Source organism: Nasonia vitripennis, chromosome 2 (genome assembly GCF_009193385.2).
Source record: "Nasonia vitripennis strain AsymCx chromosome 2, Nvit_psr_1.1, whole genome shotgun sequence".
In the NCBI taxonomy this organism is placed as follows: Eukaryota; Metazoa; Arthropoda; class Insecta; order Hymenoptera; family Pteromalidae; genus Nasonia; species Nasonia vitripennis.
Genome location: NC_045758.1, coordinates 3,136,247 through 3,162,545, shown reverse-complemented (window position 1 = coordinate 3,162,545; position 26,299 = coordinate 3,136,247). Strand labels below are relative to the sequence as shown.

The window sequence follows — 26,299 nt, the reverse complement described above, 5'->3', positions numbered from 1 at the left end:
CGACATACGCGAGAGCTCGATTTCGCTTCAAATGCAGAATCAATATTTTTGAACGTCGAAAAAAGAATCTCTTAGAGGATGTAATTATAATCACCCGCGTGGCATTAAGAAGTGTATACAATTACAAAGCCAAATGAAACTTTCATGAAAGCATATCCAGCTCGGGGCAGCTTTAACAAGCAACGGCGAACTGCGGCATTGATTACGTTGATATACTTTTAACTAGGCTATGATTACACGCGCTTGAAATTCTCTAAAACACAGCCAATTAGTCTTAATCGACCGTGAAACCAGTAATTGGCCGTTGATCCAACGAAATCGCCCAAAGAAAGCGCGCGCTTTGGAAAGTATTCCATCTTGCGCACATGCACAAGCTAGCTGTGTTACTGACATACTATAGCCGCGTACGCATATAGCTGGGACTCGATGATGATTGATCGCGTCGTGTACCGGAAAGAGACAACTACGCACGTAATAAGCTGTACACCGCATCGGCTTTTGTTTTAGGCTTTTTTCGTCGAAAGCCAGGGCGTACAGAGTATCGAGTTTCCTCCGCGCTCTATGCTATTTTATAATCGAAGCAATTGAAATTGGAAGGAGCGCCGAATCGACAGAATGAGAGCTAATTGACAAATTTAGAGAGAGAGAGAGAGAGAGAGAGAGAGAGAGCAAAAAATGAGCGTATCCGTTTCCATGCATTCGGCTCAATCGAATTTTCCCTGATCTCCAGATGACTATCGAGAAAAACTAATGCCTCCATTCTAATTGCCTACGGAATCGTCAGCGTAAGCCTTTTGAGTCGGCATATAAGCAGCAATCGTGAATCTTGAGCGGCGGCACATTAAACTTCCCGAAAGCCCCGCGCGTATCCTGGTATGCATGAATTCTCGATAGTTTTACAAATTGTATAAGCTATGAATATTTCGCGCTAAGGCGCCGCGGAGGAGTTTTAAAACTTCTGGAGCTAAATCTTCAACTTCTCTCTCTCTCTCTCTCTCTCGGGGATAAATGCTAAGCCGTCTCTGTCTTTTCTAATCCATTCATCCGTTCGAGATTTACGACAGCTGCTTCCCTCCTTGAATATGCGCCGAGATATTCCGTCTCTCTCTCTCTCTTTCTCATTCATGCCGGCTAATTTGCTGATTTAAAAAATTGCGACGAATTTATCGTTTCTGGATCTCGCGCGCAGACTGTCTCATTGTTATCCAGATTACACGCCACACGCTGTCGTAGCCTCTGCAAGAGCTCTTAACGATCCGGGAGTTATAAGCGCGTTTCCTCTGCTCGAAAAAATCGCATTAGGGAAGCAGTGGACTGAGCGTTTTTCAAAAAAACATTCATTTACCTTCAGGAAGCACACAGCGCCTCGTAGCGGACATACTGTTATGGTGCAAGAAATGCCCGGCGAAGCAATAAATCCATAAACGAACCGAAGAACAATTAAAAGTGCTGAAAGTTGGTCACGTAAGGCAGCCCCGCGCTCTCCCATAAACATTATAACTTTACGCATCGCCATTCGCCGAAGAAGCAGCATCAGCGGCGTATAATAAAATACTCGGCTCACTAGTACGACCACGCGAAGTCCGCGAAGACGAAGCGAAGCACAAGAAGGAAGAGGAGAGCTCTCGACTAGTGCGTGTATCCTGCACACGGAGAAACTTTGCACTCGCCGGTAAGCTGCGTGACTATGCGAGGGCGAGAGAGAGCGAGAGAGAGAGAGAGAGAGAGAGAGAGAGAGAGAGAGCAAGAGCAGCGGCCGGTATGACGTCAGCCGGGCCGGCGCGCATCATTTTTAGCCTGAATGTTGAACGCTGCTCCGCTCCGTGTGTGTCTGTATAAAATACATACATCACACGTTGCTGCTGCAGCTCGAAAAGAGCGCGTGTGTCAGCAGCAGCAGCTAGCTGCAGAGCTACCGCCGCTGCTCTGGTGGGGAAGCCAGTCAAGGAGTATAGTGCAGAGTATAGAGTCGGGGGTCGACGTTTTCACTCGGAGCTATAACTGCCTCTAGCTGCTCTCGACTCTTGACTGACGCCGCTGCAGCGCGCTTTCCCTCGCCAGCCCCCTCTACTGACCGTTTCGAAAACGTCGGCTTTCTACCTCGCTTGCGCGCAGTCTATGCGCTGCACCGGACGATTCGCTCCCTCTCGCTTTGCATACCTATATACAGAGAGAGAGAGAGAGAGAGAGAGAGAGAGAGAGAGAGAGAGACTAGACGTACCCGAGAGCCCCAGCTGGCAACGCGCGGTAGCAGTCGAAAATTGAAAAGTTTCGCGGATCGTGAGCGCGAGGCGTTGCTTCGTTTTTCCCTTTTTTTACGACCAAAGGATGCTGCTGCCGCTGTGTCCTGAAAAAGAGCAGAGGCTCTCGATAATACTGTTCTCGCCGGCGCTGCAGAGGAGGAATAAATACCGGATGACCACATTGTTGTCTCGAGAGGAGGGGGGGGGCCCTTTTGACATGAACGATCGCTTCGTGAGATTCCGTTGAATTGAATTCAGAGCTCTCTCTCTCTCTCTCTCTCTCTCTCGGTGGCGCGGTGTTGCCGCTGTTGTTGTTGTTGTTGATGTTATTTTGCTTTCTCCCCCCTCTCGGTTAAAGGGACGTTTAAACGCTTTACCCTAGGATTCGAGTGCGGCGGACATTCCTCCGATGACTGGAAACTAGATGCAGCACCGATTCGCTATCGGCGTCCCAACGCGGCAATCCTATTCGGAAGATACAATGACTCCGGCTTTCATTAGCTTAATTGATAACTCCAATTGGCATCAATTGACTTAGAGTTGCTCTCGCGTGCGGTCGATCAGACAATTTTTTAGAATTTCCACAGCAACACAACTGCGGCATGTACAGCGTTTCTCTAATTACCCTCGCCGCGAGAGAGCTGCCTCCTTTCAATTTAAAAACTCTCGACCGGCGCATACACTCCCGATACATCTCTCTCTCTCTCTCTCTCCTCGTGCTTTCCCTTTCTTCAGGGGCTTAATCCAGTTAGCGCTAGATTTTCGGTTAATCCGCGCGCGGCGACACGAGGAGAGCGCAAGCCGGAAGAAAAGAATAGAGCTTCCCGCGGATAATGGCCGGAGAGCAAAGGCAGCAGGGCTTTTACAAGGGAGAAAATGAGGGCTGAGCTGCGCCGGAGAAATGAACAGTTGGAGTACACACAGCGAGCTAATATACAGGAAGAATGCGCCTGCGCGCGCGCGTGTCTGGCACGACGACACAATAGGTGCGCGAGCGGGGCGAGGATGCATTTTTATCCTAGGATGCTTCGGGAATCGCTAATGCAATCGGGGAGTGGTTTGTCGCGTATATAGTCTCCCTTTCTCTCGTGCAACTATAAACGCGCGCGTTCCACTCCATTCCGCTTGGCGCAGTCGTTAACGCTGCCGAGCACGCGATGCATCGAGACGGATGTGTGTGTGTGTGTCTCTTATTCTCCTGTTTGTCGTCCACGGCTTTTGGCGATGTTCCTCGCGGAGAGAGACCATTTTTCACTCGCGTACGCGTGGGAAAGCTGTAGCTCAGCGCTGAATTAAGTCCTTCTGCTGTGGGATAAACGCTGTTGTTGTGTTGCTCAAAATTGCCTAACGGAAGATCGTAATGAGATTTCACGAAATTTAATTTCAAAGTCTCCCAGCTCTGCTAAGCGACTCGTGGATCATTATACACACGAGACTCATTCGCGCCTCTAAGTTTGACTACGCGCAGACGACACAGTCGGTTTCTTCGGACGAGCTGCATCCCGATGTCTCTCGTTAACACCGAAAACTTTTTCCCCGACGTATCTGTAGAAGAGCCAGCTCGCGCCGCAAAACATCAATTTAATCGTCCCGAACGCATATGTACGCGGAGAGGCAGTTTATTCGCATCCCACAGCCGCCGCACACTGAATAATAGCTCTGCTGTATAGGTACAGCCGAGCGTTTCAAGCGACTTCTTTCGCGCGAAAGCGAAAGAGAGATAAGCCATAGTCGCAGCCGCCGCCGCTGCCGTTCTGTCACGTGCGCCGAGGGTCTCGAGAGATTCCAACCCACTGACACCGAGCCGCCGCTGCGCAGCTTTATACACGCTACACACACACACACACACTCACAAGTATAGCCGTCGAGACTCTCTTCCTCTTTTGCGATTTCGCGAAAATTGCGACGCTTGCGCGGATGGAAGTTCAATCTGGGATTCCTCTTTCTCTCTCTCTATCGGATTTTTTCTACGGCTTTTTTCTTCCTCCTCTTTGGGAGTAAGCTGTATAAACGGGAGAAATTACCGACGGGGTTATGCGATTTAGAAGCCTTACTGGGCGCTCTCGGGATATCCTCTCTTTCGCTTAAATCGCGAGGTGGTTTTCAGCATTGCATTGGTTTGTTATGAGCCGAAGAGAAAAGGACGACATTTGCAATTCTCTTCGATAAACAATTTACGGCGCGGACATAATCCGCTCGCTGCGAATATTCTATTGAAAAAGGCATCGGGGAGCCGTGACTGGTGCAGAAACGTTGCCTTCGAATCGACACGATACGTTGGGTCAGTAATCGCGTAAATATTCATCGGGGCTGGGGTCATTCGACGGAAGTGTCGCACAACGTCATTCGCAACCTCCGTTGGTGTAGGTCAGTTTATTTTTCTTTTATTTTCAGCTGCTTTCATTGCATTGATTGCGAAGCAGACGTCCTCTCTATACCGATATCGCGCTTCGCTTCACATGTTCTACAATCGTTTTGCCCGGCGTTTCAACTATACTGCCCCTAATTAACTTGGGCATTATTTCTCGTGGAAGCAATCCGCAAACGGCTATTTATAGGCGTAAAGCGAAACGGCGTTTATGCAAATGTTTTCGTAACAATGCTGCACTGGGAGAAGCTTTCAACGAATGAAATGATTCGAGCGTCGGTTATTTAAAAAAGACCGAAATAAAGCGCATCCGAGCTGAGATGACGTTTTAATCCCACCGCTAAAACGAAATTCTGAAAAGAGCGTGTTTACAAAAAAGCCCCGAAAGTCAAGCCCCCAAATCCCGCCCTAATCTCGCGCGGGCAAAGCGCGTCTCAAAAGAAAAGGGACAACTGCTCCGTATAGGTATAGAAAAAGCGAGAGTAACATTAAACTAAGATGCTCGCGACAGCCGGAAGTCAGGCGGAGGCGCGAAGAGGAGGTCCGGGGACGACGTACTGCGTATACCGTATAGAAACCCGAGGAGGCGCCGCTATGCGCTCACCTCCGTGACATCCTCGCTCTGTTGTAACAGCCTATTTTTCCCTTCCTCCGGCTCTCTTCCCTCTACTCTCTGGCTTTGTTCGCAACCACGGGCTTATCGCGCGCGACAATTACGCACAATCCCGCGCGACTTCGGCTCATATACTGCGTGTGGTGTGTGTGTGTGTGTGTGTGTGCAACGTGCATTGATATATCGCATGTTGTTGCGCATCGGACAAGGTCACTCTTAAGTAGCTCAAGTTCGGTCAATGCTATTGAATTACGATACTTCGGGATCCCTTCGCGCTTGCAAGTCTCCTCGCTGCCCCCCTCGCGCATACGGATGTCTGCAGCGCGTCCGATGCGCTCTGGAAACATACTACTCCTTCGTTTACGCTCTTGCACTTCGGAGCTGTTGTGTTGTCGGTGTGAATCTGGGGGGAGTGATTTGTTCGAGACTGCGGCTTTTAAAGGTTTTTTTTTTTTTTTTATCGAAACGAAGTGGGTACATGCCACATTACGATAATAAACGTTGCGAAGCTCGAGAGAGAGGGAGATAGGAAAATTATTGCATTTTCTTAAGATAAAGTCGAGACGCCGACTCATCGCTTTTTGAAGCATATATATATAATATTGTATATTTTTAGTGCTTAATCGTTTTATTTGATTGTTTTATCTCTCATTGTGCGCCGCGCGTATTTTCCGTTGCTTACCAATCGTTTTTTGCGAAACGACAAGTCGAATTTGCTGATATAACGTGCCTTGCAAATCTTGTACGCTAGTTTAAATACTGCGCCCACACAACATACACACGATATGGAACTTATCTCCGTCGCGCGCGGTGCGAAACGATAGCAATTGCTATTTATTTTTTCTTTCACTGCATTCGAACAAAAAAATTTCAACAAGGTTAAGCGCGCTTATCAGAAATGGGACAACTGAATATCTACGTAGGTTGATAAGGTCAATAAAATTATATTTTACGCTCGCGCGCGCTTATAACGCTTTTGAACAATTTTAAAATTTACGGATTGTGAAACTTTCTTTAATTTACTTCTCGACTTTCACTTATGCAATGTTACAAGATCGCGCTACTTTTTATTGCGATTATCAGGTTAGTACTAGAGATACAACGCCGTGTATTATTTATAGAGGAAAGAAGAAAGTTCTCTCAGATATATTGCAATTGTATTAGGTGTACTTTATTTATAGAGCAATTATCGCATGGCATTGATCGTCTTATCCATTACACAAATAAAAAAACAAACGAAGAATAATGACTTTTACCGTCTGCTGTAGGCATTATCTTTCCGTACCTTTACACACTCAATTCAATGAAATTATACCGATAAAGTTTAATCTACCGCATTCGAAGAATCGTCTTCTTCAGTCCCGCGATTTTTGCACTAAATTCAGTGTTTCCCCGAAGCACACTTTCGCACAGAGCCGAAACATCTGCCCGGAAGCAAATACACTAGTAGAAGCTTCTTCAGAGCCTCTCTCGCACTTTCCCTGTTACTGCACACAAGTGCGCTGTCTGTCTGAAAAAATGAAAAACGCGCCGCTCTCGTGCGGGGTATTGTAATTTCACGGAGAGCGCTGACCTGTAATTAGGCGCGCATATGCACGCGCATAATGTGAAATCGTTGCGCAACTTTGGCCGAAAGGGGAAGAATCGAAGCCGCAAGGGTTGCGCTGCGAAGGTGTAACCGCGAACCGGAATGAAATTCACCTGTTCCCCTGCTGGCTTATTGTGGCTCCGCGAACATTCGAGCGCCTTATTCTCTCTTGACGGATGTATTAATCATAGCTTTGCTAACCAGCCTTGGCTTATACACCCTCGCTGTGTGTCCGTGCGCGGTACATACTTTAGGCCATATAGCGAAAAGCTACGTCGACCTCGTCGATAAACAAGAGAGATACCGATCCTTGAACTTGGAGCAGCAGGGAGAGCGACGATAGCAGCAGCGCTTAATTAGAGCGCGAGCACACAGACGATAGCGCAGTCAATCAAAAATTACGAGCTAAAAGAAAAGAGAGAGAGAGAGAGAGAGAAAGATTTTTTTCACGAGCTCTCTAACGAAGCCGCTCGCGGATGCGCGCAAACGAGCAGCAGCAGCAGCAGCAGCGGCGCCGGCGGGCACACAATGGCGTATTAATTGCGGCCGTTCGTTATTATTAATTATGAGAGCACGAAAGTTTTTCACGAGAGCTGCACGCGCAGGTAAACCCCGAGACATGCTCCAGATTCAACGTCGGCGCGTCCGCCTGAAACGCGGATCCGAAGAGCAGAGCCAGTGGTGCTATGTACGCTGTAGACACACAGCCAGTACAAAGCAAAGTCGAGGGAACCGCGTACGGAGTGTTGGCGTAGGTCTGGAGAGCAGCAGCCTAGTCCCCCTCGTCGTCGTATCACGCGAGAATGCACGCGGCTGCGCATAGTTATTTCATGCCGACGTCGCCGGTGCGTGTGTGTGTGTGTGTGTGTGCCTGGGTGTAGACGTACGTAGCCCTGCGTGCCCTTCGTGACACGCATTAGCCGTGGGAAGTCAGGCATGTGTGTATATACCTGAAGGAAGTCGAGGGAGAGAGGAAGGAAGCAGACGCTGCAGACAGAGGGGACGGACAGCTCGCGCAAGCGCGACGCAAGCGCGACGCAAGGTGGAATTAAAAATATCCTCTTCCAACGCCCGCGCGTATACTATATGCTAAATGTCGCCGCGTGAGGGGCTTTGTCTCTCTCCTTTTCCCGCGCGGCGAAAATAGCGCAGCAGCAGCAGCAGCAGGTTGCTTGATTGATTCGAATTTCCCGCGCTTTAAGCTCTCGGCCGATCAGCTGAATTATTTTCGGACACTTGTTTTTCGGGGCTGGGCTGGCTCGCTTATCCGACGATGGCCGACGGAAATAAGTCGACGGCTTTTATTTTCGTGAAAATCAGCGGCGAGAGATTGTCGCGTGTGATGCCAAGAGAGTGACGTGACGCTCGTTCTCGGAAAAATCCCATACGCTGCTCCGTGACAATGAATCGTTCTTAGCCTGAAACTATTTTTCTTCGTCTTTTACGAACAATAATAGTCCCGCTCTCGCTTAGCTCCTAATTATGCCAGATGGCGTCGTTCGGAGAAGCGTTATAATTTTAGTGCATTTGCCTCCTTTTACGACGCGACGAGAGCGCAAATATGCTTCAACTATTTATTTCGGATTTTTTTTTCTTCCAGAAGAAGATTTCGAATACGTTTTTCACGCCATGCAGCACACAATGGAAGATCGTGTATTCGTATCGTTGAAAAAATCGAAGAGGCCGCGATATTGATGCCTATGCGCTGTAGGTTTTCGTGACCCAATACCTTTCACAATCCATACAGCCAACAATTATCACAGCGAAAAGTGCATTAATTCGAAAAGCCATAGAGAAAGCCAAGTGAGGCGCGAAAAATTCTCGTTTATCCCCGATTTGAAAAGCCGCAGAGACATAAATCCGCGAATTAATAGGCGCATGCGTGGGTCGTCGTCGTCGTGTGGCGGTGTTACAGCCGCCGCGAATTCCACCGAAGCGTTCCGGTTTTCCAGTAATTCAGTCCGCGTGCTCTCTAGCGTATAAATATAAGTCTCTTATTTACGGAGGCGTTATGTATAGTGAGCGCATGTGTCGACTGCTGTGAAATCCATTTGGATTTTCGCGAGCTTTTCCAGTTCCAGCACCTCTTTCGTCATATCCCTTCGGGATATGTGCCTTTTGATGCGCGTACGAGCTCCCTTCTGTACTCTGGAGAGTTATTTCAAATGCACCGTCATCGTCGTAGACGGTACAGTCTCTGGTTTGAAAAAATGACTTTCGCCAATTTTGACAATTCTCCGATGCGACGAGTCTTTATGCAGTAATGGACTGTCGATAATTCGAACTTGTTAACCAGTGTTTGTAAAGCATATGATTGCCCTGGGGTTGGGAAAGTTATTTTATCACCATAGAGCGACTGATTAACTTTCCAAATGAAAAATTATCACGATTGCATTTCTGACACTTGCCCGTTTGTCTCTCACGTTGCAGATGGTGTATGTCGAGTACCGAGTAAAAGCGGACGCTCGAGCTCAGTGCGATGTGGCTAAGCGGGGAGACCAGATCAGGTGATAAGCGCTTCTGACCACTCGTGCACGGACCCTAATGCAAAGGGCCTCGCGAACATCACGTCGAAGACAGAAGAGAGGAAGAGAGAGAGAGAGAGAGAGAGAGAGAGAGAGAGAGAGAGAGAGAGAGAGAGAGAGACGGAGGAAAGTGCGGAAGGCATCGAGCTCAAAGGATACGAGTACACAAAGCTATATCTATGTAGAGCGTAAATAGAGACAGGCATACAGGGCACACACGTACACACTTCTACCTTGGAAAAAATACCTCGATAACCTACAAGTACCTTCAAATAACTTACCTTCTATCGCAGCGCAATAGTGCCTACGCCCCCCGCTCCCGCATAATACCGTATCGTGTACAACCCGCAAGTGAAGTCGGTGAGCAAGTGGATGTACAAGGCGCGAATAACCCAGCAACACACAGTTCAAAACTCGAAAGCCAGCGTTGTTATACGAGCGATCCTAGCGCGCAGCAGCGTTGAAACCGTAACCAGGAGAGAGTGTACCTGCAACAGAGAGAAGAGGCAAGAATATATTTATGATATTTAAGTCGTAATAGCATAGTTCGTTCATCGGCTTTGCGGGATATACAGAAGAAGTGAAAGCTGCGCTATTGAGTGTGTATCGGCGAATGCCAGTAGCAGCGCGTCGGCCTGGTCTGCAGCGATATCCACGACGACGTCAGCAGAAGACCACTACTACTTCTATTCTGAAGCTGCTGCGGTCGACTTGGAGGTGAGCCACATGTATATACCCTATGCACACAGCAGCCTTTTTTTCCCCGTTAACTCCTGGTTTTCCGCTCTCAGCGACGTATACTCTCGCGGTTCGCGCGAAAACAAACGGATAGGTGCGTAACGATCACGCGGCAGCTCTTCCCCCCCCCCCCCCCTACCACTCTGCCCATGAGAGAAAACTGCGAGTTTGCGGTGAGCTGCGCCATATAGTATGAGCGGAGATATAGAGGAAAGCGAGCGAGCGCGCGCATATTGATTTCCATTCTCGATTGTCTGACTGCAGTCTAGTTCGTATCCGGCGCGATACGTATCATTTGTTCAGGTACATCGCGTATATCTCATGTCTCGCTCTATCTCTAGAGCTTCGCTCTGCAGCAGCTTGTAGGTCGATGAATTGAAAATTTTCTGCATCGCAATAATGTAGGCTTCTGGCGTTCCGTGCGCGGAATACATCGGGAATTGCAAATGCAGCCTCTGCTGTGTGTGTGTGTGTCGAGAGAGGGACGGTTTTGCGAAACGAATGTACGTTGGTGCGGTTTTAATGGAAAAAGATAGCCGAGCGCGCGAGGCTGATTGGCACATTCGCTTTGGGATATTAAGTGATACTTTTCCTCTTGGTTCTGTAGAGAGGAGGATTTTTCGACTTTGAAAACGGACGTCTGTTATTACGGTACCTCCTAAACGATTCGAGCAGTTTGTAAGCCATACTCGTTTTTTAAATTTAATCAAGCAGCACATCGAGAATAGAAAAAGCCCCGCGCGCACAGAGAAAATCAATAAACCCTCTCGCGTCAGAATTTAATATTATCCCCGGCGCAAACTCGAGTCGTTCCTCGAACTGCGCAAACCAAACAGCAGCAGCGAGAGGAGAAGAGGAGGAAAAAAAAAAGAACGAAAGAGGCGAAAAATCGCAGCGCGAGACTGAAATAAGCACGGCGCGGAGTTATTTCGCTTGGCGCGACTCGAGATTTGAAATTTCGAAAAGATACGTGCTGAAACAGCCGCACGTGACGCCTCGAGACTCGGAGCTGAGAGAGAGAGAGAGGAGCTGTCTCGGCTTCTCACGTTACCCGTTCGCTGCAGTAGCTCGAGCGCACGCGCTTGCTTTTTTGCATGTCCACTCGTTTTTCTCCCTCTCTCTCTCTCTCTTGGTGTGTCGCCGCATGTGGATCGTCGTCGGCAAATAGCGGAATAAGAAGAAACGAGGCGGATGACGGCTGTATTTTTAAAGACGCGCGGCTTTTTTTAAGTAGGCCAGTGATTAAGATTTTACGTTGTGATGCAACGCTGCGTCGGAACGGAACGAGGAGAAGAGAGATTCGAGAATGTGAATGTGAAATAATAGCGAATTACACGCGGGCAAACGGTTATTTATATTCTTTCATTACCTACTCCTCTATTAAAGCCCTTACTTTACAATCTCTCGCATTCGCTTCCACATGCGCGCTTCTCTCTTCTTTACGGCAACAGACGACTCTTTCTCTCTCCCTCGGCGTATCCCTTCGACTTTCCAGCAACGGAGTAAGTACCAGCAGCAGCCTATCTTAAATTCCCGCGTAAAAGGGACGTATAAGACACCTTTCGCTTTACGAGAGAAGTCCGCGGAGAAAAATCCGACGTTTATTGCGGGGGAGGCTGTTGCCGCCGCGCGCGCGCGCGAGAGAGAGAGAGAGAGAGAGAGAAAAAGCGAGTAGGCGAATATGAGCCTGTGTGTGCACACTCGCGCGTGTTTATGTCGGCGAGTTATGGCGTTGATTTTTTTGTTGCTCCTCTCGATCTTATTTGTCGCGCCTCCTCTTCTTCTTTCCCCGCCGGCGGAGGAAGAAGAAGAAGAAGAAGAAAAAGAGGAGCTGTGTACGCCGGCGTCGCGCGCGGGTTTATTTATCCCGAGAGTTTCCGCGGGTCTATTTCCGCGCAAGCGAGAGAGAGAGAGAGAGAGAGCGGCGTAATTACAGGAGGCGGCGCTGATTTATCGACGGCCCCGACCTGCCCCACACGCGCATACTCGCGCTGTACGTACGAGGCTGTATAGTTATTCTCGCTTTCTTTTCCGCCTCGTACTCGTACGTGTGTATGTGTGCAGTTTTTACGATTCGCCGCGGCGCAAAGAGCAGCCGACGCGGCGTTTCTTTTGTCGAGGAAGAGTATATACGCGTAGTACGGTAGTCGGGAGACACATTACTGCGCGCCTTATTTGTTGGACTCTTCTGCTGCGCAGCGCGGTCTGCTCCGGTGCTCAGCTGTGCTTTAGTAAAGTTCTTTTTTTCTCTCGAGTGCGGATGCTCTTCGCTTTTCGTGAGATATGAAGATTGCGCTGGGGATGTAGTCTATTCGGAGCTTTAGCGTGGGATTGGCTTCCTTTAATCGAACTGTTGTACTCGTTTTCTTTTTCGTATATAATTAATTCGTAAAACGTGCCTTGGATTCGCTCGTGGCTTAGCTCGAATTCGACGGCCTGAAAAATTGGCAACTTCGTAACGTAGCCAAATCTCCTCGCCTCGATCTATCAAAGAATCCTCCAGACACCAGAACTCCGGGGCGAGATTCATCCAGCCGCAGAGCAATTTAAAAGCCATTTGTATAAGCCAGCTCTCTCTCTCTCTCTCTCTCTCTCTACCTTTCCAAAAATCTTCTCGACCACTCAGTCAAAAAAGTTCTCCTCCGCCGCCGCAAGCCCAACATTAATCAAGCTCGAGCTTTTTTCCCTCAGCGATAGGTCACGACCATCTGTGGAATAAGCCTCAGCCTCTACTCATCGACGAGAGGGAAAACTTTGCTTGCGGAAAACCATATACGCGGGGCAATTTAGCATCCGCTCGTTAGACAGGAATGAAAAAAAAAAAAAAGAAAACTTCTCTCGAGAGATATACGCGGAGAGCTTTTTATATTTCGAGCCAGTGCCGCGTCGGCCGCAGGTGATGTGTAACGGTGTAAGTAACCTCAAAGCAGTAGCGCCGGCGGTGCGGCGGCGCTGGGATATATAGGCGAGCACTAGGGGCGGCCAACCCTTGGAGCGCAAGAGCCGAGGTGGTATTGATTTCAGGGCATAAATAGACCGCAGTCTCTATTATTCAAGGCAGTCTATATTTCCAGCTCGCTTTTTGCTTTTCAACGCCGCGACGCCGGTATAGCGGACGAATCGTTTCGCGCGCGAGTCGATGATGCTATATAACTCGCTCTGTCTCTCCCTCTCTCTCTCTCTCTTTCTCTCTGCTAGGGGACCTGTAAATAAAAGGCTCGTTGAGTCATGAATATCATCGAGGTTCTCAGAGCGATTATATCCGGAGTAGCAGGTGCTTCGACCCGTAACTTCATCGGAGATTGCTCCGAGTTCGATATTACCTCTCTCAACACTGCGATATATATAAGTACAAAAGTCGAATTACGCTACATACGAGCAAGAGTGGACTGCAGCAATAATAACGCACCGATTAAACACGCATCGATCGCCCCGTATACCGAGATTAATACGCGGAGGCCGGTATCGCGCGTCATTCATGCACACGATAAGACTTTTGTAACGAAGCCCGTCGCGACGGACGCGCGGTACTTATAACAGCCGATCCATTAATGGCCTCTCAATTGCCGAGAGCTATAACGACAAGCATCTGCTGTATTTATGCGTGTAACCGCGCGCTCGTCGCTACATACAAGGCATAACCGACAGTGTCCGATGATAACGAATGGAGAACTTAAAAAGAAATATCGAATTGTTGCAATTTGAAATTTTACGAATATGCGTAAAAAATCATTCTGACTAATACAAAACCTTCTCCCCGTGTACGTGTGTCCACGGCCGAGTAAAAACAGAAACTGCATTCTCGCGCGCGACACGTTCGTTCGTTCACGCGACTAAAAAGCATGTATAAGTGTTTCGTCACTGTACACAAGTCGGAGAGGGTGAAAAACGCAGGCGTGACGTTACGTAAGCTGCTGTACTGCACTGTACCGGACACACGACGGGGAAGTCATTCAGAGCGATGTGTCCGAAGAACGAGAGCGAGAGAAAGAAAGGAAATTAGTTAGCGCGAAAACTTCTCTCCCCGAGAGTGCAGCGCACTGGGCTCTATATACGTGTATTCATTCATGAGCACCCGAGAGCCTTGCGGGTTCTTCAGAAATAACAATGTCCCGGCTGAACGCGACGAGTATTTTGCAACGGTGAATAATGCCGCGCGACGTGGCGTCACTTGGAAGCTCGTCAAAATTATACTTACGAAGCTAGAGTAAGTAACTTTGCTTTGGCTTATGTATCGCGATATTAATATATAAATGATTCCGCGCCCGAATTTGTGACTCATATCCCGCGCTCGCAAAAGCTCGCCGTGAGAGTCTTTATTTACCGGCTAGACGCGCGATTAATTTTTTATTACCGGCTGATAAGAGCCGGCGTCGAAAAAATTTTCCATTACTCGGCGAATCTCTACGTTGAGATCTGAGAGAGAGAGAGAGAGAGAGAGAGAGAGAGAGAGAGAGAGAGAGAGAGAGAGAGAGCTTTCGCCGATGTAGATATGCGCTGGCACGTCATAAGCGAGCGATAACCTTTACTCGCGTGACAATGACTTCCAAGTCCAATAAGGTAATCGAAGGGGAAAAAACGAAAATCGCACTTACGCAATCGATCGATACATGTATATTTAATTATAAACGTATGTATATCGAGTCGAGTTGTACAAACAGACGAGTATATAATATACGGCAGGTTTAATCGTGTTTTTATTCGTGCTTGCGCGGCGAATTATCTCTCCGCGCCGAAAAACCGCACACTTGACCTTGCGCCTGCTTTCGCGCGCTTATCGCCCAATTTGAATTGATAATTCCACCGGTTATCTGGCTTTGTTGTGCTGGGCACACGCGGCGGCGGTGATCCGTACCCGACCGCCGAGAGTCGGATGAAACGTGCTCTATTTATCGCTGAGAGGTGTACATGCAAAAAATATAGCCGCTTCGTGACTCTATATGAATGCACTAACCGATAAACAATTTAGTGCCCGGTGCAAAATCGATGCCTCCTGGGTTCTATTTTTAAAACGCGTCGCAAAATATCGCCTTACCTTTGCCTTACTCCGCTTCGACCAAATCCACACAAAAGAACCTAATCACAGTTCGATCAGAGCCAGCGGTGCTATTGGCTTCTTGGCATCGCTCTTGAACGCTATCGCGCGCGAATTTTGCACCGGCTGCTATTTTTAGCCTCTGCTACGCGCTCTGTGTGTGTGCGTGTGTGTCTGTATATGTGCATACGGTCCGCTGCAGCCGGTGGGCCAGGGTTATTGCGACACAAGGCCGGGATAGCGGCCAACTTGTCGGCGGCGTCGACGTCGATCCCACAATTAACGTCGCGAGAGATAATCGAGTGAGCCGCGCGTGCTCTCTGGCCTCCTTATTATCATCGTCGTACGTGCAGCGCACGATTTATCGTGTCGCGCGAATTACTGTGGATAGCTCGGCGAGAGGACTATCTGCGCTATGGGAAATCACGCGGAGGAGAGTATGATCAATCGCTGGAGATCGAGGGGAGACGAGGATCATCGATAATAATTGTTTCTTTGTGTTCGCGGAGACTGTGAGAAAAGAGATCGCGAGTGGAATGTTGCGTAATTTGCAATAACTGCGGAATAAGCCGAAGCATCTGAGTAGGATAACCCCGGCTTAAAAATATCACGGGGTTGATAACTCCCCCTTTTTTTTCAAGCCGATGCATTCGGTTGTTCGTTACTCATATCGCGAGGCATTCTCCTTACTCGTGACTCTCTTTTAGATTGCTTTCATAAATGCAACGCCGCAAACGTACTTATGTCAACATTGGCAATACTGTCATTAGCTTTGGGCGAACTTTGGTCAACAAAGATTAATCGAGTAATTTCGAATTAGCAAGAATTATTATATCTTTATACGTTTGAATTCGTCCGCAGCGTCATATTTACGTAACGTATGCTTACGCGGACTAAAAACTGACCCGCCAACCTAACGTTATGTGAGGAGTCAGCGGTAGATAGCGTCAAGTCATTATACGCTGTAACGACATTTCATTGGTTTTAAGAATTTTTATATTCCAGAGAAGGTTGTTTTTCCAAAAACTCGAGGCCGGCGACTCGGAAATTAATTTATTGCCCCTACAAACGGCGTTAAAAATCCAATATCATTACACACACACACACACACACACACGCACGCACACTCACAGACAGTTCAGCTGATTCAACTGCTCCCCGGCAAATTAAATTACAAACTTCCAAACGGCTCCGCTCTCGCAATCACTCAAACGAACTTTCAATTTATTTCTATATCGATCACGCGCCGTCTCGAAAAAGAAAAGAAAACTCCTAGTCACAACATTCGCGTCTGCCCCGTGTATTATAATTTTTCAAGTCACGTTTCTCTCGAGCCTCGAGAAAACGCAATAACACGCAAAACCCGCCAGTCTCGCGCATACACACACACACAGTCGGCCCAAGACAAAACGATAATTCTCGCCATGCGAGAAAGGCACGCCGGCAGGGCTGCAGAGCGATAAATTTCCATCGGCTTTCTCGTTTTTCTCGCCGCACGCAACGAATTCGTCGTTCGCACGCGATATAGCCGCGACGCGCACACACAGCCCTCTCGACAACAATCGATAATACGGCGACGTCTTTTCTCTCTCTCTCTCTCTCTCTCTCCTCGCGTGAGTTACTACGCGTATCCGAGTGCAGAAGAGCGTCCGTTAATTAGAGTCATGTTTTCACGATTAACCGATACCCCCGAGAATTGCCGAATCGACGAGACGGCCGAAAGTTAAGCACAGAGCCGCGAGTTCCGAAATAAGAAGTGACCCGGCGCATGTACAAGAGCGTGTAATCGCGTATAACGAGTGATCCCGAGAACGCAGCGCCAACGGGTTCGTCAAACGAAGTTTGCGGCTACAATAGCTCGTCGCGCTAGCCTTGCTCTATGAACTAGGTCGGCAGGGTCAATGCATGCTGGGTCTAGCAACCCCGGCTCGACTCTCTCTCTCTCTCTCTTCCTCGAGCTCTGCTCCATGTGGATTACACAGAGACGAGCTTTCGCGCATCGCAGTAGCTATACTATCGAGCGGCGGCGCGGCGCCACAGCGGGATGATCCAGTTGCAGGCCGCGCATGTGCAGCGCGCTTGAGGCCAGTCGCGCCAAAGAGGGAGAGTATACAGTGCCGCTGCTGCTGCTGCTGCTGCTGCTGCGGAGTAGGGAAACAATCGATTCTCTACTCCGCGGCTCTGCGCTCTCTCTCTCTTTCTCTCCCGGCGTGGCGCGGTGCTGCCGACCCGACAGCCCAGTCGCCGGGAGAATGTGTGCTTTTTGCGGAGATGGAGAGAGCAGCTTTTGAACCCGATCCGAGCTCCGCTATATCGATCAATGACCACTGCGCGGTGTTTACGTAGCTCTCTCTCTCTCTCTCTCTCTCTCTCTCCGTGAGCTGAGGGGCTTGCCCCGATGCAAGGTCGAGGCGTGTGTGTGTAGTTAGTTATAGTTTCGGCGGCTGAAGCGCGGGAAAGAAGGGTTACTTGGTATACTCTGTACCGATGAATAATCGAGGACACGTGCTTCGAAAACGCAAGACTAAATAGCTCTATGCGCCGCGTTCTTATATACTCTTCCTATCTGTGTATGCATAATGCAGACTCTGGAAATAACTCGCGTATAGGCGTACAACTTGAGCGAGGTGATTATAGTCACGAAGCCGCGTGTCGTTCGTCAAAGAGAATTTCCAAGCTTTTCCAAAAGAGGCCCGAAAACCATAAAAAATTTGCACGTTTCCGCGTGGCGGCGCATATCGGCGCACGCAAGCCTGCAGTCGCTCGCGCGCGAATTCCAAAGCAGCCTCGGAACTCGCTCTCCTATATAACACACACACACACACACACACACATACGTACACGCGACGGAGCGAGTCACGAGTCTGAAAGAAACGAGTTTGCGAAATTACTCGAACCTTTTTCAAAGCGAGAAAGAGAGAGAGAGAGAGAGACTCGTCTCCGCCGGCAGCAATTTGCAAATCACGACAAAGTCTCGGCCACGAGAACTCGCGCGCGCAGTCGGAAAGAGAGACAGAGGGAGAGAGAGAGAGAAGAAACTGGATCCAGGGTCGATCAATACGCGGCGGCGGCGGCGGCGGCGGCAATCCAGTCCCTCGCCGAAAGGGAAAGAGAGCAAAGCACAAGCGACAGAAAGAGAGAGAGAGAGAGGTGTGTGTGTGTGTGTGTGTGTGTGTGTATAGCGAACGGAATGGGCGGGCCGGTGTATATAGAGATCCCGCGGGATGAAACTCTCTCACATAGCGGGAGGCTCTCCCTCCTCGCTGCTGCTGGCTTTCATCCCAAAACTGGTTGCGAAGACAGAGAGTCGTGGAATTGCTGGCTCTTGTCTCGCGACAAAGTCCGTCATAAGACGAAAGGGGACATGTGTGCACTCGGAGCAATTATGCGTCGCTGCGATGACAATGCTCCGCCGAAACGCGGAGGAATCGTCCTGCTTATTGTTCGGCTTTGACGGCGTACGCAAATACGAATAGCCCCTCGGAGAGAGCTTTAGCCCGGGATTCATCTTCGCAAGCAGCTTAGTAATAGCTCTCACTCTAGCTCTCGCGTGTATAGTCGAGGATATCCGATTTTTGTACACAAACGCGAGGTAACGCAGTAGCAGACGAGGAGCGAGCGGAGATAGAGCAGGGAGAGCGTACCGGCGGCATATACATCTAGGTCAATGCCTGCCCTCGCTCCAGGGTTCGCGGCGCTGGAATATCCCGGCAACGAACTACCTCCAGACCGCTGCTGCAGTTCGCGGCCCCGAAACCAATACACACACTCCCGGCGCCGGCGCGTCCTCCCCCGCGGCGAGCTATAATATATATACGCCCCCGCGCGCCACCCATCCACAGCGGGATCTGCGCGTCGGTGCTGCCAACTCCACGGCCCCCGCGCACGGTATAGAGCGTGTATATTAAACGTATATACCTATATATAACGGAGCCTCCCCTTTCGCCTTCGCTATCCGCGCGCGCTCTCGGTCTGCTGGTAACTAGGCCATCAGATCGATTCTGCAGTGGCAGCACTCGCGCAAGCTCGCTGCAGGCCTGCCACCCCCGACTTTCTCTCTGCCCAAGTCGCTCTGCTGCAAGCGTGTTTTCCGCCGTGTGCGGGACTTTGGCGATAGGGATCTCTGCTGCTGCTGCTGCTGGTACGTAAAGCTCTCGCTCCGATAAGCATGACTAATGCGCGGCCTCTGGGCTTGACGGCGGCGGCTCGCCTCTGATCGATGCCGCTGGCGTGATTTTTCGAATTTTTCCGCTGGCTTTGTTGCTGCTGCTGCTGCTGCTCTTGTATACCGAGAACAGTAGTGTGCGTATGAAAGGGATGAAAGCTTGTCTTTGTGCGCCGAGAGATGATGGACACTGCGTGGATGAATATGGATCGCCTGGGCGCTTTGATGTCTGGCGATTGTTTGCGCAGCGCGTGTCTTGTACCTTTTTCATCCGCAATTTTCTAATAAAAGCGAATTCCACCTTTAGGAGTCGCTCGGCTATTTTTGCGCTTCTGCAGCCTCTCTCGAAGAGCTGCTTTTATAAAAAATCAATGAGAATCTATAAGCGCGGCGATCGGCCTTTAAATAGACCGGGTAAAAAGCTCTCACCGGATCTCGAGATGCGCGGCGGTCTATAAGGCGAGCGTACCGAAGCTCGTCACACAGCTATTTCAAGAATCGAGTTGAATATCCGTGAGCGCTATTGACGGATTCATCCGATGGACGTCTCCATAGCGAACGGTGCAAGGGAGAGGCTTTGTTTATTCACGGAGATAGCTGACTATACCTCCGATGCAATATCGACACCTCTCTGTGTGTTTCCTGTATACACCTATATATTATGCGGAGCCTTCAGGGCTCGGGCATAAACAACGTATAGCTACCCGTTCGCGCCGGCGCTATGCGTGTGTATTGGAAATTTAATTATAGACTTTCGTTTCATCCACGGTGCCGATCAATCGGAGGCGCGTGGGCGCGGTGTTTCGCGGTGTATTATATATTTTCGCGAAAATTCGCCACGACGAGCACGACAGGCTCGTTATACGCGAGTATAGGGGGGGGAGGGGGAAATCCGATGTTGTTACAAGCGATGAAGTCATTACACCGCGCCAGCATCGTTGCCACGAAAAACACAGCGGTGGAGGCTTAAAACTCTCGCGCCGGAGACGACGCAGAAAAAGGGGCAACGAGCGAGAGAGCTATAAGGAGCAAAACGTAAAGAGCAGCCGCTGGTGTATGTGTGTACGTACAGACTGTACGAGAGAGAGAGAGAGAGAGAGAGAGAGAGACCGTGGGGTGGGTCAGGGTTACGCGTCGGAGGTTAGCTGCGCCGCGGCGGTGGCTGTTACTCTCTTTCTCTGCCTCTGTGTTTCTGCTCGTTCTTTCGCGTCTTTTTTCTTTTCCTCGCTTTTTCTCCTCTCCTCCGCAGTCGGGCCGCACATGTGCGCGAGTTTTTCTGCGCATCTGCGCGAGGAAGAAACATCGACGCTCCGCGTCTGTGTGTTTTACACGCGTCCAATATCGGTCGGAATCGACGTATTTTTCGCAAGTTGCGCAACGGAAAAGTCGCATTCGAATCGACGGCAGGTGACGCGACCGCGCGAAGCTTCGCGGGAAAATTACACGTCGCCGCGGACTTTTGAGCGGGCTGAAAATCGAGGTTAAAAGCCGTACGTATTATAGTGAGAAAGAACCTGACGCGCGTTGCATCAGCGTAACAATGGCCGATAAACGAAAACATCGCGACATTTCATTAAACTCGTGCGGTCAATCATACAATCCCACTATACATGGGGTCGTGTTTACTACTCTCCTATACACACACACGCACACACACACACACACAGAGTCACCTGTCGCGCTCGAAAATTATGCGCGAGAGCTTTAAAGTTTCGTCACGCACTGCGCACAGTCTCTTTGCGCTCGGGTGAAATCGATTGTCGCAACTACTTGGCGCAATTTCTGTGTCTGCAGTTTCGGCTGCGCGAAATTGAGCCACACGCAATTGCGAATAGCCAGCTCTCGGCAGCTCGTCTGTGCACTGCAGCGACACGAGAGAGTCACGAACTCTGCCGCCGCGTTTAAATGTATTGGCTCCGCTCTTTTTAAGCTGATTAGTGCAACGGCGAGCCCGGGCTGTATTATTATACGCTTTTTTTCCCTCGATTTTCGGGGGGTCGTGCGTGTAACTCGACGAGTCGAACGGATTTTCCCGCCTTTATAGTACGTTAGCCGAGAAATTAACTTGGGACACTCATTACACACGCGTATCGCGTATCGTCGTATTTCCCCAAAGATTTTCATAATTCTATATGGTTACATAATAATAACATGTTGCATTCGTCTAAAATCAACAAATTTTTTCGCCTAATTACACACAGCGCGACGAACGAATGACGAGAATGACTCTAATCGCCGAAAAAATATGTATGTCAAACTGACACAAGGGGGTCATTAGGCAGTAGCCCAGGAGCGGGGAAGCGGGCATTTGCAAAACAAAAACAGCATTTGCATGCGCCAGCGAACTTTCGAAACTCCACCCACGCACTCGGCGCGGGCGCAAAACTCGCAATCGCCATCCGTCCAAATAAAACGCGCAGACAGGCGCAAAAGGTATCAATTAGCGCCGACGGGGTCACTCACCACGGAATCCATTTTTTCCCTTCCTCTCCGCTGACGCAAGACGCCTATAGTTATATAGGCATACGGAGAGGAAAACCGGACACGCGAGAGAGAGCGCCAAACTCGCCGGAGATCGGAATTCGCAGCATTGTCCGCGTATCTGGCAGTCGCGAGCTTCGGCCGTCGAACTATGCAACGATGTTACCGACGGAGGAGTAGGGGGATATGAAAGTAGTTGCCGAGATTTTTCGGTAAATTGCAGGCTTCGGACACGTGAAATTACGTCGCTCTGGTTCCTTTGCCAAGTCTAGCGTAACAGCTTAGTAGCGCGGGGAATTTTCGAGTAGTTTTGCGATACCGGATTTCGCTCGGAGTGATTCGGCAGATTCGAGACGGATTAAAAACTTAATGGAACGACTCCACGATGCGTAGCTGCCATTACATGATGCTTTTTTTTCATACGCGACGACTTAAACAGCTATTTGTAATCAAAATAGCGTCCCTCTTTCATAACCACATTCCGCTCGCGAGCGGGCTTGAAATTGACGCGCCGGTATTATAAGTAGAATCCTGCGCTATTAGCGCGCGCAAAGTTGTTAAAATAATAGCACCTTTCTAAATCCTCGATGCTAGAGTGGTGCCGGTACGAATACGGCGATCGATCAGCGCGCGTCGTTGTTCCCGAAACAGTTCAAGTTACGCAAGTGTGAAATAATTTATTCGATTATAAATCCCTGAGCTTTGTATCAGGACGAACATCTGATTCGTTGATTTATCTCTCGACTTCTATACTGGACTCGTCACTGGGACGAGATTCTTGAAACGTGAAAGAGCGAAAAAAATGAAATGTCCTCGCGGTAAAAGGACTTTCTGGCCACATTGCGCGCTTTACACGAGAGCCAGTGGAGCGAAAAAAGCGGCGCGTGCGCAAAAAAACGCCTTCCTGCAGTCTCATTGTGCCAGCGGCAGCTTTCTAGCCGAAAAACTTCAAAACAATATGTGACTCAATAGCGTGTCCTACTACTCCGCTCTCTGTACGGCGCGAGAACGCTCCGAGCGAAAATCGACGTAACGATTCAGCGACGCCTCTGCGATGGCGATCGCGATCAAGATTCTAATCTAACGATCCCAAAGCCGGCCTCCAACCGGTTGTCGTCGCTGGCGCGTGTGTGTGTTTTTTTTCCCTTTCGAGCGCGGCTGTTTCCTGCATTTCAAACGATAGATCAACACGTGTGTGTCAGAGCGGTAGTCGAATGTGGTTAGGCTGTGTGACGAATTTCTAACGTCGTAAAATATACACAGAGTGTGCGCGTGTGTTTTGGACGGCGAATCGTAGAAAAACAACACCCGAATAAAAGCCAACGCGAGATTTCTCCAGTGGCTCCTCTTTTTCTGACGCTCATAACAATCCAGTCGCCGAAAAAGGCATTGCACCGTCTCTCGGCTCGTGAAAGGCGTCCCTCCGCTCGCGCGCAAGAAAAGTCTCTCGACGTGTGTGCCGTACACACGCGCGCACACACACACACACACATACACATAGAAGCAGAAGAGAAACCGAGTCAGAGACCGCGAGGCGTAAACAAGCCTGCTCTTTTCGGGGCCGTGTCGGCGATTCTCGATTACAGACTGCGTATACGCAGCAACTCGGCGGGCCCACATGATACGCCAGGATGGTGGGGCACACGGCGGCGAGGTAAGTCGGCCGCGCGTGCGGGAGCAGCCAGTTTCGGCAAGTGCCTCGACGCCGGTAGTAGGTTCCTTTAACCGTTATTACACGCGGGAGAGAGAGAGAGAGAGAGAGAGAGAGAGAGAGAGAGAGAGAGAGAGAGAGAGAGAGAGAGAGAAGAAGAACGTGTCTGACTGGGACGGCGCGATGTAATTTTCCTGTCCTCTGTGTGGGTATACCCATGCATGAGTGTACGCTCGTTCGGGAGCCGGTCCCGAGGACGGTAGCTGTCACGTGCTTCGTTAGCAGCCGTGGGAGCTTTGTTTGCACTCGATGCGCTCGTTTCTTCGTCGACCCCACTGACCATCCCATATACTGTTGCTGAAAACTCACCCTCCACCCTTTTTCTGTTGCAGCCAGTGCCATCAGCGTTGAAGCCAGTCGGCTAAGAAGATAGATCGACGATCCGCGAGTGCGCGAGTGCGACTTGACTGAGATACCGAAAAATAATCCAGAGGCGCTGGGTCGTCTCGGGTGTGTGTGCGGCGCAGTCGAGTCCCGCGCGTCACGGTGGCCAGCTTAGTGAGCGGCAACGTCGCGGTGCGTTACGATGAGGCGTCGGCCGTCGTGGGGGCGGGAGCGCTCGTGCTGGCCCCCGCATCCCGGCTAGTCGTGGCCCCCAACAGTGCCAACGTGCCGGCGGCGCACCCCCAGCACCCCCAGCACCACCAGCTCCAGCAGCAGCAGCAGCAGCAGCACCTACTTCAGCAGCATCAGCAACAAGTGCTCGTCATGGACACCAGTCAGCAGCAGCAGCAGCAGGACCCAGCGCTGGGCCTGGTCAAGGCCGAGGCACCGGAGCAGTCGCCGGCCTCGTCCGTCGGCTCGTCGTCGGGCAACGGTAACAGGCCCCCGCCGGCGGGCAACGGCAGCGGACTATTCGCCGGCATCGCCAGCAGCAACAAGCGCCCGAGGACCGACGACTGGCTGGCTCCGGAGTCGCCTCAGGGACCGCTGCAACCTCAGCAGCAGCAGCAGCAGCAGCAGCAGCAGCAACAACACATCTACCTGTCGCCCCAGCAGCAGCAGCAGCAGCAGCAGCAGCAGCAGTCGATGCACCAGCAGCCGCCCATGGCCCACTCGACGCCCATAACGCAGCAGCAGCAGCAGCAGCAGCAACAGCAAAGTGTCATCGGCTCGCAGCCGCCAAGCAATAACGGCTACGCCAGCCCCATGAGCTCCGGCAGCTACGACCCGTACAGTCCCAACGGCAAAATTGGTGAGTCCATATCTCTTTTGCTATACCTATATACTAATACACACAAACGCGAATGATCGATAGGCAGTATAGGAAATAGACCGATCTCGCAACTTAGCTAGGCAGCTTTACTACTCTGCGGACCGGTTTTACTGCTCGCTGCAAGTGCATATGTTAATTTCACGTTCTCTCTACACTCCAACCGATTGTGCGGGGCAGATAAAACGTCGCTCTGGCATTATGAAAACAAAAGATCGATACACGCGATTCGCCTTCGATTTAATACTCGCTTTTACTCGCACGGCAAACAAGAAATGATTTTGAAACCTAAAAAGGGTTTAAATAGCACGTACGAGAGTGAAAGCGAAATTGCTTTTCGCACTCGTAAAGTTCGAGCATGAAACCCCGCCACCGGTCAGTTCAATACGGAAGCCTTTCTCTTTTCTGGCATCAACGCGGTTGGACGTTTTCGGACAATGCATTAATTCGATTTTAAAGAGAAAGTCTTTTTCCGTATAATTGTTTCGAGCCGAAAAACCCCTGTCTCCGGCTAGCGCATACAGGTGGTGCACCGGCGAGCGATTCCTCACTTATACATGCTAAAACTTGAGTCGCTCGTGCCATAACTGCCTTAGTCCCTCGATTCGTAAACAGTAGAATTTACTGCAGTGCTTCCCGTGTGTTTTCGTTTTTGAGATTAGGTGGAGCTTGCTAGCAAAAGCTGAATTACATTGACGACACTGTCGAAGAAAAGGCCACTGTCTGTAGGTACTATAACGTATATACGGTCAATTCTGGCCGTAGCCTTAACGAAATCGACAGCTGTATTCGTAGCGAGAAAACGGAGACTTTTTCCCGGTCCTCGATCTACGTCTATTAATATTTCATACGCCAGTGCAACAGCTCTCTCGAAGCGAGCGTGTATATACATATAAACGAGCGAATCTTGTGTCAGATCCACCCGTTTCACGGTTAATAAGCGGTCGGAACGACGTTTCCGCGAAGCCGGATTGTATGCGCGGTCTATTCACCTGCCGATGCGCTATATACACATTAGAGAATTAATGTCTCTCTCACTTCTCGGGGGGGATTTCACGGCTACGTTGCTACGGGAGAGAGAGAGAGAGAGAGAGAGAGAGAGAATTTCAAAGTTAAATCTGCGATTCAGCCTCGCTTTGGGACGGGCTGTTCTCACGATTTTTATACTTTGTGTACCTTCCACCCGATCGTTTCTTCTCTTTTACGACTTTTGGTTCGCGCTCGAATCGCTTCTCACGATGGGTAAACACTAATCAACTCGGAGGTGTAAAAACTGCGCTATGGCTTCTGGAAGACAACGAAGCTCATTGTCTTCGACACACCTAAGCGACGCAATTAGCCTTTAATACAGGTACTCGCGACGATGCTATCGAAGTTTTGCGTGCAGCTTAACGAAGCCTCGAGGATTTGCAATGCTAATGCCGAAGTGCTCTCGAGTATAAAAAGCGTCGTTAGCGTTGGTATACACCCTCTGATTAATATATACTCTCAATTTCGTACTGTATATGTATACACACAAGGCAGCTCTCGAAATGTTGAGCAATTTGCAGCGCGCAGTTTTCATCTCTCTCTCTCTCTCGCATACTAATGTGATTTATGGATTGCGGTGAAAGACGTAT

The 26,299-nt window shown here is 49.9% G+C and overlaps 1 protein-coding gene across 5 annotated transcripts in view; it reads left to right on the top strand.

Moving 5' to 3' along the window:
- The window catches only part of Ecr (ecdysone receptor), a 74,713-nt gene that overhangs the window by 9,633 nt on the left and 38,781 nt on the right, over positions 1 to 26,299 (top strand). For 3 of the 5 annotated variants that reach the window (XM_032596287.1, XM_016981499.3, XM_031922470.2), the window contains exons 2-3: positions 9,243 to 10,054; positions 23,800 to 24,662. In XM_032596287.1, the coding sequence (XP_032452178.1) occupies positions 24,176 to 24,662 (487 nt within the window). In that variant the 5' untranslated portion in view covers positions 9,243 to 10,054; positions 23,800 to 24,175. Of the gene's footprint in view, positions 1 to 9,242; positions 10,055 to 23,799; positions 24,663 to 26,299 lie in introns of those variants that run through there. The other 2 variants (XM_032596286.1, NM_001159356.1) reach the window with 2 other exon arrangements.